Source organism: Mobula hypostoma, chromosome 2 (genome assembly GCF_963921235.1).
Source record: "Mobula hypostoma chromosome 2, sMobHyp1.1, whole genome shotgun sequence".
NCBI classification, from domain to species: Eukaryota; Metazoa; Chordata; class Chondrichthyes; order Myliobatiformes; family Myliobatidae; genus Mobula; species Mobula hypostoma.
This window is the reverse complement of record NC_086098.1, coordinates 124,508,340-124,521,146: the sequence shown is the minus strand read 5'-3', so window position 1 is coordinate 124,521,146 and position 12,807 is coordinate 124,508,340. Positions and strand designations below refer to the sequence as shown.

The window sequence follows — 12,807 nt, the reverse complement described above, 5'->3', positions numbered from 1 at the left end:
CTCCAAGTGTGGCCTAACCAGAGTTTTATAGAGCTGCATCATTACATCACGACTCTTAAACTTTATCCCTTGACTTATGAAAGCTAACACCCCATAAGCTTTCTTAACTACCCTATCCACCTGTGAGGCAACTTTCAGGGATCTGTGGACATGTACCCCCAGATCCCTCTACTCCTCCACTCTACCAAGTATCCTGCCAATTACTTTGTACTCTGCCTTGGAGTTTGTCCTTCCAAAGTGTACCACCTCACACTTCTCCAGGTTGAACTCCATCTGCCACTTCTCAGCCCACTTCTGCATCCTATCAATATCTTCGACAATCCTCGACACTATCTACAACACCACCAACCTTTGTGTCGTCTGCAAACTTGCCAACCCACCCTTCTACCCCCACATCCAGGTCGTTAATAAAAATCACGAAAAGTAGAGGTCCCAGAACAGATCCTTGTGGGACACCGCTGGTCACAATCCTCCAATCTGAATGTACTCCCTCCACCACGACCCTCTGCCTTCTGCAGGCAAGCCAATTCTGAATCCACCTGTCCAAACTTCCCTGGATCCCATGCCTTCTGACTTTCTGAATAAGCCTACCGTGTGGAACCTTGTCAACAACATTTCATGTAGATGTATTCAGTGGTGGGGAAAGCTTTACCCGTGATGGACTGGGCCGTATCCACTACTTCTTGTAGAATTTTCTGTTCAAGGGCATTGGTGTTTCCATACCAAGCTGTGATGCAGCCAGTCAATATATGCTCCTTTGTACATCTATAGAGTTTTATCAGAGTTTTAGATGTCAAGCCAAATCTTCACAAATTCCTGAAGAAGTATAGGCGCTGTCATGCTTTCTTCGTTATTGCTCTTGCGTGCTGCACCCGAACAGGTCCTCCGAAATGATAACAGCAAAAAATTTAAAGTTGTTGACACTCTCTACTGCTGATCCTCTGATGAGGGCTAGTTCATGGACCTCAGTAATCAGCTTCCTTGTCTTGCTGATGAGTAGGAGGTTGTGTTGTGGCACCACTCAGCCAGATTTTCGATCTTTCTTCTATATGCTGACTCATCGCCACATTTGATGCCGTCTACAACTGCATAATTCAACATCTGTAGAAATAGCTCAGAGACTAGTAGGATGGATTACAGAGATGCAACTAGCAAGCAGTGGAGAACGGTGGAGTTGGTTGAATATAGTAAAATTATTTTAACAGAAGTAAGCCAAGTTGATAAGGATAATTTTTTTAAACTAGATTTATTTTTCCATTTGTCTCATGCCAACAAACAGTTTGAAATTATGCCCTGAATACTCAAGTCCAAGTTACATGTACTTTTGTGATTTGGGCTTGAGTTTCCAGGCGATACTTTTGAAGCTTACAGATAATATGACATTAGGAAGTTTATAAGCCTGTGCAGAGAACAACTGCACCTTTCAGGAAGACAGAGTCTGATGGAATATACTCATATGAGACAACACAACTACTAAAATTGGTGCTTCACAGCACCAGTGACTCGGGTTCAAACCTGACCTCTGGTGCTGTCTGTGTGACGTTTACATTCTCCCTATGCATACCAGGGTTTCCTTTGGATACTCCTCACATGTTTAAAAGGGTGCAGAATAGTAGGTTTATTGGTTAGTGTAAATTGTCCCTACTGTGTAAGTAGATTTTAGAATCTGGGAGAGTTGATGGGAATTTGGAGAGAATAAAATGAGATCAGTGTAAATGCTTTCTTGATGGTCGTAGTGGACTAGGTGGACCAAAGGGCTTGTTTCTGTGATAAATGATACTAATTCTGTCTAGTTTAGCCACGAAGAGTTAAGTCATATATTTTAAATGACGAGCAGTAATATAAAGTAAATTTAACTTCAAAGGAACTCCAAGACCACAGCCTCCCTTATGTACAGGAACACAGCTTTTGAAAGTGATAATACATTGATAGTTTCAGACCAGCTTTATAAATGGATACAAATTGCAAAAGCAAGAAATTTCTGCTAAAACTTTATAAAACAGCTGTAATAGTACACCAAGTTATGTGTGCCTCAATAAGAAAGGACGCCAGAGCGTTGGAGTGGGTGCAAAGGAGATTTACTGAATTGTTCCAGGACTCAGGGTATTCATTTTCATGAACAGCAAGTATCTCAAGCTTTGAAGATTATGAATATTTAATAAAGGCCTTCAAAATTATAGAGTATCTAATGAGAAGGTTTATCTAATGGCTAAAGGGTTGGAAATCCAAGCACACAAGTCTAAGAAACTGAGGTAAATTGTTTTTTTTAAATTTTGCAGTTGTAAACTGGAGTAGGCTAGATGAAGGAACATATGAAAATAGCAACAGTAAGCCACTCAAGCTCCTCAGCCCAGCTCTTGAGTATGATCATAGCTGATCTGCCATTAGCCCATTACTCTGAATACACAGATCTTTCAAAAACGTATCCCCTACTACAAACATCTCCAAAGACTCTGGAGGCTCACTAACTTCTGTGAGAAGTTCCTCTCATTTGCAGTGCTTCCACTAATGGAGATATCTTGATGTTTATACAGTTGTGCCACTTCAGGATCTTATTTTTCCAAGTGATTAGCCCTTGTTCTTCTAAACTCCAAAGAATATACTGTAGGTCTAATTTCTTTGGCTGCTCCTGTTGGGGAGATTTAACTTCATGTTTAACAAAGTCAAAGTTTATCAATTTTGAGTTTATTGTCATGTGCAAAACTACATGTATTCACAGGTTCAATGAAAAACATACAGCAGCATCACAGGCGCATATTTGCAAGATGACTTCAAAGCATGGCAACTCATTGCAAGCTGCTCTCTGAAGATTTACACATTACTGCTATTATAATCATTATGCTCTTTTACATCTAAATTTTACAATTCAGGATTACTTATAATGTTCTTTTAAATCTTCTTTAGGATCTATCAATGGCTTTCCACCTTAGAGTCTGCCTGCACTGCACTTTCTCTGTGACTTAACACTTTATTCTCCATTCTGTTATCCTCTTCCCTTGTATGACCTCAAAGCACTGTTGTAATGAAATGATCTGTATAAATGGCATACAGTAGTTTTTCACTGTACCCCAGTACATATGAAATAATAGTAAGCCAATTTAATAAGCATGAAAAATAAATTTTTACAAGAAAAATAAATTACAGTGGGGTTGGATAACTGCGACACATTGGGGCCAATGAAGCAGCTGCCCCAATTAGCTGAAATTTCATGGAAATAGTGAAAAAGGTATAAAATTGACAAACTGACTAACAAGTAATGTAATTAAATGAAAGGTAGAACAAATTAGAATACTAGTAATAAAACAAAAGTACTATAAAACTGTATTAGTTCCTAAGAGTTGTCAATGGAGGAATTCATCCAGTATACGCTGCCTTGTTCTTTTGATTGACTGTTAATGAACAAAACTGGTGCAGGCACTGAGTGCAGATAAGTGCACTTACTGCCTTCGTGCAATACTTTTGATGATTGGATCCTCCAAATTTTCATTTTTATTGTAACATTCAGGATGTTTTGTTATTACCTTCAAATTCTTCATAATTTTTAATTTGTTGAAGTAGTGAAATAGTTTTATTTTCACTCTTGGTCATTTCTGGCATCTCCAAACCTAAATACTTGAAACTGCGGTAACCAAAACGATTCTGAATTGTCTTTCTGCTAATTTATCGCCAACTATGATGACAATAACTACTGCTTTTTGAACACAAACAGACGCAACTGATATTATTTTAAAACTTTGCTCTAAACACAGTGTAATGTCCAAGTCACCTGTTCCAATTTAGTGGCGTAGTGTCCCAAGTAAACAAAGGGAATCCTGATTATTTTCTCAATTAGTTTTTCTTCTTTAAGAGTTGTCTCAAATAAGTGGCTGCCCTGATTAACAGATGCCTCAATTAACTGGAATTCACGGTATACACTTTTTTTTAAACAGATTTTTTACAAGAATGATTGTAAATTTTGTTCCCACAGAGTTCTCAGAGACTTCAATGCCTGTAAGTGTCAGGGCTGCTTATTCAGGGGAGAGCCACAACAGTCTTCAAACAGTGAGTTTCTTCATGTTTCAAGCTGGACTGTGAGCTATGCCCCTGATCCCCACAACATTTACTGGTAAGCTGCTGCTCTGTTCTGTTCATTATCTAATGGACCTATTTATAATCCTGAATTGTAAACCAAACCCACCACAGGGTAAAAACCTAAAAATGCCTGATATACTCAGGTGGTCAGACCACATCCATGCAAAGAGAAACAGGTCAAAGATCCTTCATCAGAAATCACCACTGGGTGATCAATCACGTGCATTCAGTGTTGGCAAGGCTATATTGATTTTGTGCTAAGAAGACTTTAACAAACGGTTCAGAACCAGCAGATAACGTAGCATTTTCATTAGATAAGTGACTGTACAACACTTGACATACCATTCATAACTATTTTGTGACAAGCAGGGAAAATTGAAGCTGATGTTTACATGATATTGTTGCTTTCATCCTTATTGCTACAAATTAATAACATAGAGCTGGGATTCCAATTGGCAAATTGTTAACCATACTTCAGTTTTTCAGTTAAGGATTTATAGGGATGAAGTGAGCCAGAAGAACCAAGTATTATTCAAATGCCTGAGCCATTAACAGAACATCCATCATGTATTTTCCTTCTGTTCTGTTCTGTTCTGGCTGGTTTAGTGTCTTTTTAAGACATCTTGAAGGGTATGAAGAATCAATTACATCTTTTGAGTTGTTATTAAGTGTTGATTAGACTGGGCAAGGATGGTAGATTCCTTTTCTTCAATGGTCTTCAGTAGTTAACTTTCCATGGTGAGTTTTCTGATAGTAAGGATCAAAATTGCAAGATTTTATTGACCTCCACAGTTTCTTAGTAAGACTAGGACTAATGACTTGGAGTCACCAGTTTGGCTGCTGCATCTGCTCCAGCCTCAACACATGGAATTATGATATTGTAGCCATTAATGGACTTGGTTTCAGGAGGAGCAGGATTGGCAGCTCAATATTCCGGGATTCCATTGTTTCAGATCTGATGGTGGGAGGGATCAAAGGAGGAGGGGTGGCATTACTAGTCAGGGAAACTGCCATGGCAGTGCTCAGTCAGGGCAGACTGGAGAACTCTTCTAGTGAGGTGTTATGGGTGGAACTGAGAATAAGAAAAGTATGACCACATTAGTGGAGCTATATTACAGACCACACAACAGTCTGGGGATTTAAAGGCACAAATTTGTAGAGAGATCACAGACTATTGCAAGAAAAATAATATTGTTATAGTAGGTAATTTTAACTTTCCAAATGTTGACTGGGACTCACATACTGTAAAAGGACTAGATGGGACAGAGTTTGCCAAATGTGTTCAGGAAATTTTCCTTCATTACTACATAGAAGTCCCAATGAGATGGTGTGCAATATTTGATCTACAAAGATTGTTGGAGGGGCGGGTAGTGTTGAGGAAATAGGTGGGATGCGGAAAGACTTAGACAGATTAGGAATGGGCAAGAAACTGGCAAATAAAATATAATGTTGGAAAATGCATGATCAGGCACTTTGGTAGTAGAAATAAATGTGTGGACTATTTTCTATACAGGGAGAAAATCCAAAAATCTGAGATACAAACGGACTTGGGAGTCCTTGTGCAGAACACCCTAAAGGTTAACTTGCAGGTTGAGTCGGTGGTGAGGAAGGCAAATGCAATGTTAGCATTCATTTCAAAAGGTCTGGAATACAAGAGCAGGGATGTGAGGTTGAGGCTTTATAAGGCACTGGTGATGTCTCACCTTGAGTATTGTGAACAGTTTTGGGCTCCTTATCTTAGAAGAGCTGTGCTGACATTGGAGAGGGTCCAGAGGAGGTTCACAAGGATGATTCCAGGAATGAAAGGGTTATCATACAAGGAATATGTGATGGCTCTGGGTCTGTACTCATTGGAATTTAAAAGGTTGAACAGGGGTGGGAGTAATCTCACAGAAACTTATTGAATACTGAAAGGTCTAGATTGAGTGAATTTCTCGTTGAAAGGCCTGGACAGAGTAGATGTGGAAAGGATGTTTCCCGTGGTGGGAGAGTCTAGGACAAGAGGGCACAGCCTCAGGATAGAGGGGTGTCCATTCAAAACAGAGATGCGGAGGAATTTCTTTAGCCAGAGGGTGGTGAATTTGTGGAATTTGTTGCCATGTGCATCTGTGGAGGCCAGGTTGTTGGGTGTACTTAAGGCAGAGTTTCATAGGTTCTTGATTGGACATGGCATCAAAGATTATGGGGAGAAGGCTGGGAAATGAGGTTAAGGAGGAGGAAAGGGCCTAATTCTGCTCCTATGTCTTATGATCTTATGTGTATTAGGCACTGAGACAGGGCAGATGGGTAGGAACAAATGAGTTGCTTATGGAGTATATGAAATGCAAGAGAATACTTAAGAAAGAAATCAGGAGGGCTAAAAGAAGGCATGAAATTGCTCTAGCAGACAAGGTGAAGGAGTATCCTAAGGGATACTACAGATATGTTAAGAGCAAAAGGATTGCAAAGGACAAAATTGTCCTCTGGAAGATCAAAATGATCATCCATGCAGGGAGCCAAAAGAGACGGGGGAGATCTTAAATGAATTTTTTGCATCTGTATTTAATCAGAAGGTGGACACAGAGCTTATAGAAGTGAGGCAAAGCAGCATGAATTTCATGGCCCTGTACAGATTAAAGAGGAGGGGTATTTGATGTCTTGAGGGAAATTAGGATGGATAAATCCCCAAAGCCTAACAAGGAGTTTCATCGGACCCGGTGAGAGGCAAGTGCAGAAATTGCCAGGGCCCTGAAAGAGATATTTAAATCATCCTTTGCAACAGGTGAGATACTGGAGCATAGTCAATGTTCTTTCACTGTTCAAGAAAGGTTCTAAAAATAAACCAGGAAATTATAGGCCAGTGAGCCTGATATCAGCAGTGGGAAAGTTATTGGAAGGTATTCTAAGGGACTGGATATATGAGTATTTGGATAGAAATGGACAGATTAGGGATAGTCAGTATGGTTTTGTGCGTGGTAGGTTGTGTCTAACCAACCTTGTATAATTTTTTTGAGAAACTTACCAGGAACATTGAAGGCAAGGCAGTGGATGTTGTCTACATGGGCTTTAGCAAGGCATTTGACAAAGTTCCACATGGGAGGTTGTCAAGAAGATTCAGTTGCACGGCATTCAGGATGAGGTAGTATATTGGATTAGGCTGGCTTTGTAGGAGAAATCAGAATGGGGTAGTTGATAGTTGCGTCTCCCTGGGGGCCTATGACTGAGTGCCACAGGAATTGGTGCTGGATCCTTTGTTGCTTGTCATCTACAAAAATGATCTGCATAATAATTTGGATATCTGGATCAGCAAATTTTCAGATGACACCAAGACTGGGAGGGGGTGTGGTGTGTAGTGGAAAGCAAGGGAGACTTTCTTGGCTTGCAGCAGGATCTGGACCAGCTGGAAAAATGGGCTGAAAAATTGCAGATGGAATTTAACACAGACAAGTGTGAGGGTTTGCACTTCAGTAGGACCAACCAGGGTAGATCTTACACAGTGAACAGTAGAACACTGAGGAGTGCGGAAGAACAAAGGGATCTGGGAATACAGATACACAATTCATTGAAAGTGGCATCACAGGTAGATAGGGTCATAAGGGAAACTTTTGGCACATTGGCCTTCATAAATCAAAGTTTTGAGTACAGGATCATAAACAAGAGAAAATCTGCAGATGCTGGAAATCCAACCAACGCAAACAAAATGCTGGAGGAACTCAGCAGGCCAGACAGCGTATATGGAAAAAAGTGCATTCCGATGTTTTCGGCCCTGAAATGTCAACTGTACTTTTTTCCATAGATGCTGCCTGGCCTGCTGAGATCCTCCAGCATTTTGTGCGTGTTGGTTGTATTGAGTACAGGAGATGGAATGTTATATTGAAGTTGTGCAAGACGTTGCTACAGGCTAGTTTGGCGTATTGTGTGCAGTTTTGGTCACCTACCTACAGGAAAGATGTAAATAAAGTTGAAAGAGTACAGAGAAATTTTACAAGGATGTTACCAGGATTGCAAGACCTGAGTTATAAGGAAAGATTCAATTGGTTAGGACTTTATTCCTTGGAATGTAGAAGATTAAGGTAGAGGTATACAAAATTATGAGAGATATAGAGGGGGTAAATGCAAACAGGCTTTTCCCACTGGGATTGGGCGAGGCTATAGCTAGAGGTCATGGGTTGACGGTGGAAGGTGAAAAATTTAAGGGGAACATAAGGGGAAGCTTCTTCACTCGGACAGTTGTGAGAGTGTAGAATGAGCTGCCAGTGCAAATGATGCAAGTGAGCTCAATTTCGATACCTAAGTGAAGTTTGGATAGGTACACAGATGGTAGGGGTATGGAGGGCTATGATCCCAGTCGATGGGAATTTTTTTATTTTGTGTGCCATACTCTGCCAGAGCCTCAGCGACCACTTTTTCAAGTGGTGGTTTTGGAGGAAAGATTCTGTGAGTGGTCCCCCACTCCCTTCTCACTGCACAGTCTTTTTTTTTTACGAGGCCGAGTTGTGAGCTCAACACTCAACCTGGCACGGATGGAAAGCCTGCCCGGGAGTGGCCCGACAGGGTTTTAACTCGGGAACCTTCGCTCCGGAGTCCGGCGCTGATGTCACTGCGCCACCAGCCGGCCTGATGGAAATAGGCAGTTTAAATGGTTTGGCACAGACTAGATGGGCCAAAGTGCCTATTTCTGAGTGCCTGTTTTTTTTGTATTTTTCTATGACTCTGACTCAAAGTTGCTGTATTGCTGATGCTTTGAAGAACCCTGTTCTGCCATAGCTGAACCTCAGGCATGTACTAGGTACAGGTGCAAACTCACATCCAGTCAGTCACTTAAAGATAAATAGATGAGTGTGAAATAAAACTCAACAGCATCTGTGTGTTTTTCAATCTTTTGTTACCCCTGTGTTTTTATACAACATTTTCTCTGAATTATTTTGAATATCTTGGAAGCAAGATAATGTGTATTCATCCAAGAGCAGCACCACAGCTTGACAAACAAAATTACCATGAAAATGAAAGCCACTATGCCCTGTAAAACAGTTTCCAGTTGTTGAAAAACAAATGTTGATACTGGAGATGAGATTATTATTTTGCTTCAATAGAGATGTGTCCAATCCCAGTTGACTGAGACACAGTACTGTTGACACCTTCCATGTGAGAAATTTAGAGCATCTTTAGCAGGTAGAGGATAGAAAGAAGTGGGATCCAACCAAGCAGATAGAGCAAGTACCAGAAATCTGGCAGAAATGGTGATATTCAAATTGACACAGTTCCTTTTGCCACAGTTGGGTTGGGCTTGTTGCTAGAATCTAATATGCTGCTGATCACTTAGTGTACTGGGATATAATGTGGATGAATCTTGTCCAGCATTCCTTCTTTACCTGGGCATTTACTGGACTTGGTAGTTGAGTATTACAGAATCATTATGATAAATGGAACTTTATTATTTGCACAGGGAACACTTGTCATTGAGGGGAATTTCATGGTGGCTACGCTGCTTCATCATCAACTGTGTCCTTTTCATTCTACTCTTCTTCTTGACCACCCCGGCCATTATCATCACAACGATGGACAAGTTCAATGTTACAAAACCTGTTGAATATTTAAACGTGAGTGGTGCTATTTCAATTCTTTAGAAGGAACATCATTTTTATTTTGCTTCACAATTCCCTTGCCAATGAGAGAAAATTAATAAGAATGTAATTTAATTAATAAGAATATAAGGAGAAGGCCATTGTGTGCTCTCATTTGCTAAGGTCATGGTTGACATTTTATCCCAGCACCATTTTCTTCGATTTACCCCCATATATTTGTTCCAATAAAAGTATCCCAAAATCTATCATTTTCTCATGAAAGTGTGCAGCAACTGTGTTTCCACACTACTCTTAGATAGGATGAAGAAACTTCTCACCTATGGCAGGGGAAGTTAATCCCACTGGAGTCTGCAAAGTTGGCTGTCAGTCAACTATTCGGAAAGAACAAGAATGGAACATTTGCCGGTCCCATTTTATGAATGCCCATAAGTGTACATACAAGTGCTTATCAGGAACTAGCAAAAACTACAAAAAAAAACTTGTCATATGACCTTGTCTTGAAAGATCACTACTACTGCCTCCACAATCTCTTCGGCTACCTCTTTCGGAACCCTGTGATGTAGTTCATTTGGTCAACACCTTTCTGATTTGTCCACTTAAGATTTTCACTGTTGCATGAGCACAGAAGTGCAAATTTTCGTTATACTTCATTCACATGTCCATGGAATCTGCAAATGTTCAAAGCAAATTGTCCTATGAGATTAAGTCCATTTTGTATGTTAAGCATAATGTTTTTCGACTATCAACCTTTTAAAATCTCCCCTCTTCAAACAGGAGGATCAAGATACTCAAGCAAACTAGAAGTTGCATAATACTTTAAGGCTGTTCAGCCAATTGTGTGTATTGAAATGAAGTTCTTTAATACCTTAATGCCTTCCAACTGCAATTCCCAAGACAACTACAGTAGCAAGTAACTATTAATCAAATGAACCCCAATCCCTAATCGGGTGACACAGGAAAGGATTATCTAAGTGCAGTTGAAGCAAATGTTCCTCTTTGGTTCGTCTTCCTACAGGAATCATGCCTTGGGGTTTGTAATTGGCATCAGGATTTACACTTCCCTTATTTGCTACTTGACAGTGCTAGATTGTGGTGTTTCAACTTCTTTAATGCCAAGCAAAAAATCTAATTTTCTTTTCCATTCTTTTCTTGCCAGAACCCCATTATAACACAGTTTTTCCCAACACTCCTGCTGTGGTGTTTCTCAGCTCTTCTCCCAACCATAGTTTACTACTCAGGATTTTTTGAAGCACATTGGACAAGGTATTTTTGTGTGTATTTATCTGTTTTGAAGTTTGTTGATTTTCTTTACAAGTACTGTTTAATAAGTCTTGCTGGATTTGAATACTTGCTGGCTAACTCTTAGAACATGGATTTAACAATGACCAATTTGAGTGTAGAACAGTGCTTTGTCGTCACAAATTTTGTGTCAGGGTACAAAATGTTCTCTAGGTTTACAATCAATAATATCTTAATTTAAGTTTCCAACAATTTAGATTGTCGGCGTAATTCTTTAAAATACACAGCGTGTGCCTGTCAGTGTCCTAACCAACCCTACAGCAAGATGTACTGAATTATCAACAAAAGAGCAGGCCATTCATCCAAGTACTCTTTATGTGATCTTGCTAAGCACAGAATGAGTACTTCTGAAAAGATGGTACACTTCATAACATTCAAATGTAGAGCACATGGAAGTTGTATATAAAGTAATGCAGAGAAGGCTTAATGTACTAAGCTTCTAGATATGTCAGAATGCAAGTAGTGTGCAAGATCCAGAATAAAACTCCCCACCATCAGTCTTGTAGGAAGTTCACTTTAGGTTTCTGGTTCGCTGATCTCTTTCAGATCTCATATCATCAGGTTGTCATTATTTGTCCCATTGAGTAAGATTGATTCTGAAATGAATTAACACAGTTGGCACTGAAAGAGAGCTGGAGGAGGAGGATGATGCAGAAGTTGTGTGTTAATGGTCTTTCTGTAACTTGTTGCATTCATAGGTTGCTTTGTGTGTCACTAGTTAGTGTGTAATTTTGCTTACCCAGCTGTTGACAAAGTATACTGCAGGATATAGACCCATAGGATGTGTGGGCAGAGAAATGATAGTTGGAATTTAATCCAGATAGTGTGAGGTGTTGCACACTAGAAAGTCATATTTAAGAGAAAAGTATTCAGTAAATCAAAGAATCCTTGGGAGTGTTGATGTTAATGACATCTTGGAGTTCAAGTCCATAGCTCCCTGAAAGTGGCAACACAAGTAGAAAAAGTGGTGTATGACATTGTTGCCTTCATCGGTTAGACTGTTGAGAATAAAGGTTGGGAAATCTTAGTGCAGACTTTGATTAAGTCACATTTGGAGTATTAAAGAAAATAGAACAGTATAGCATAGGAGCAGGCCCTTGTCCTTGTGCTGAATTAAATAATTAAATTAAAAGTTGCTGTATGTGATTCATAGCCCTCCATTCCCTGCATATTCTTTTGTTTACCAAACACCCTCTTAAACACAGTATTATGTCTGCTTCCACCAGTACCACTGTCAGCTCGTTTCAGTTTCTGTGTACTTCCCCTGCGCATCTCCTTCAATCTCACCCTTTCTCACCTTAAATGTAGTATTTGATATTTCTGTCCTGGGGAAAATATTCTGGATGTCTGTACCTTTCATAATTTTGTATCCTTCAATCATTTTCCATAACCTTCTCACTCCAAGGCAAATAATCCTCGTCTTTCCAGTCTCCTTGTATTTGAATTGCTCCATCTCAGGTAACATCCTGATGAATCTCCTTTGTGCCCTCAGCACTATCACATCCTTCCTGTATCTTGCTCACCCAAATTACAAACGGTTCTTCTGCTGAGATCTGACCAAGATTTTCAGAGCATATCCTCCCTACTTCTGCATTCAGACCCCGACTAATGAAGGCCAGTATCCTGCGTGCCTTCCTCACCATATTGTCTACCTGAGTTGCAAACTTCAGTTATCTATAGCCTTGTATTCTGGTTCTCTGTTCTTCAGTACTCCCTGTGGAGAATCTCCTCTTTACTGATTAAATTTTTCTTCTTTCACCTTAAACAAGTGCGGTCATTTTATTGTAAGAGTGTTGCTTCTGCACAGAAATTAAAGCTATCCATTCAGCTCTGTTGAAACTTCGCTCTTCATTTTGCCCATTAAACAGAACCT

The 12,807-nt window shown here is 39.9% G+C and overlaps 1 protein-coding gene across 4 annotated transcripts in view; it reads left to right on the top strand.

Annotated features, from left to right (window-relative positions):
• The window catches only part of LOC134342456 (CSC1-like protein 2), a 211,216-nt gene that overhangs the window by 151,215 nt on the left and 47,194 nt on the right, over positions 1 to 12,807 (top strand). For all 4 annotated transcript variants that reach the window (XM_063040606.1, XM_063040605.1, XM_063040607.1 and 1 more), the window contains 3 exons: positions 3,968 to 4,105; positions 9,497 to 9,650; positions 10,792 to 10,898. In XM_063040606.1, the coding sequence (XP_062896676.1) occupies positions 3,968 to 4,105; positions 9,497 to 9,650; positions 10,792 to 10,898 (399 nt within the window). The remainder of the gene's footprint in view (positions 1 to 3,967; positions 4,106 to 9,496; positions 9,651 to 10,791; positions 10,899 to 12,807) is intronic.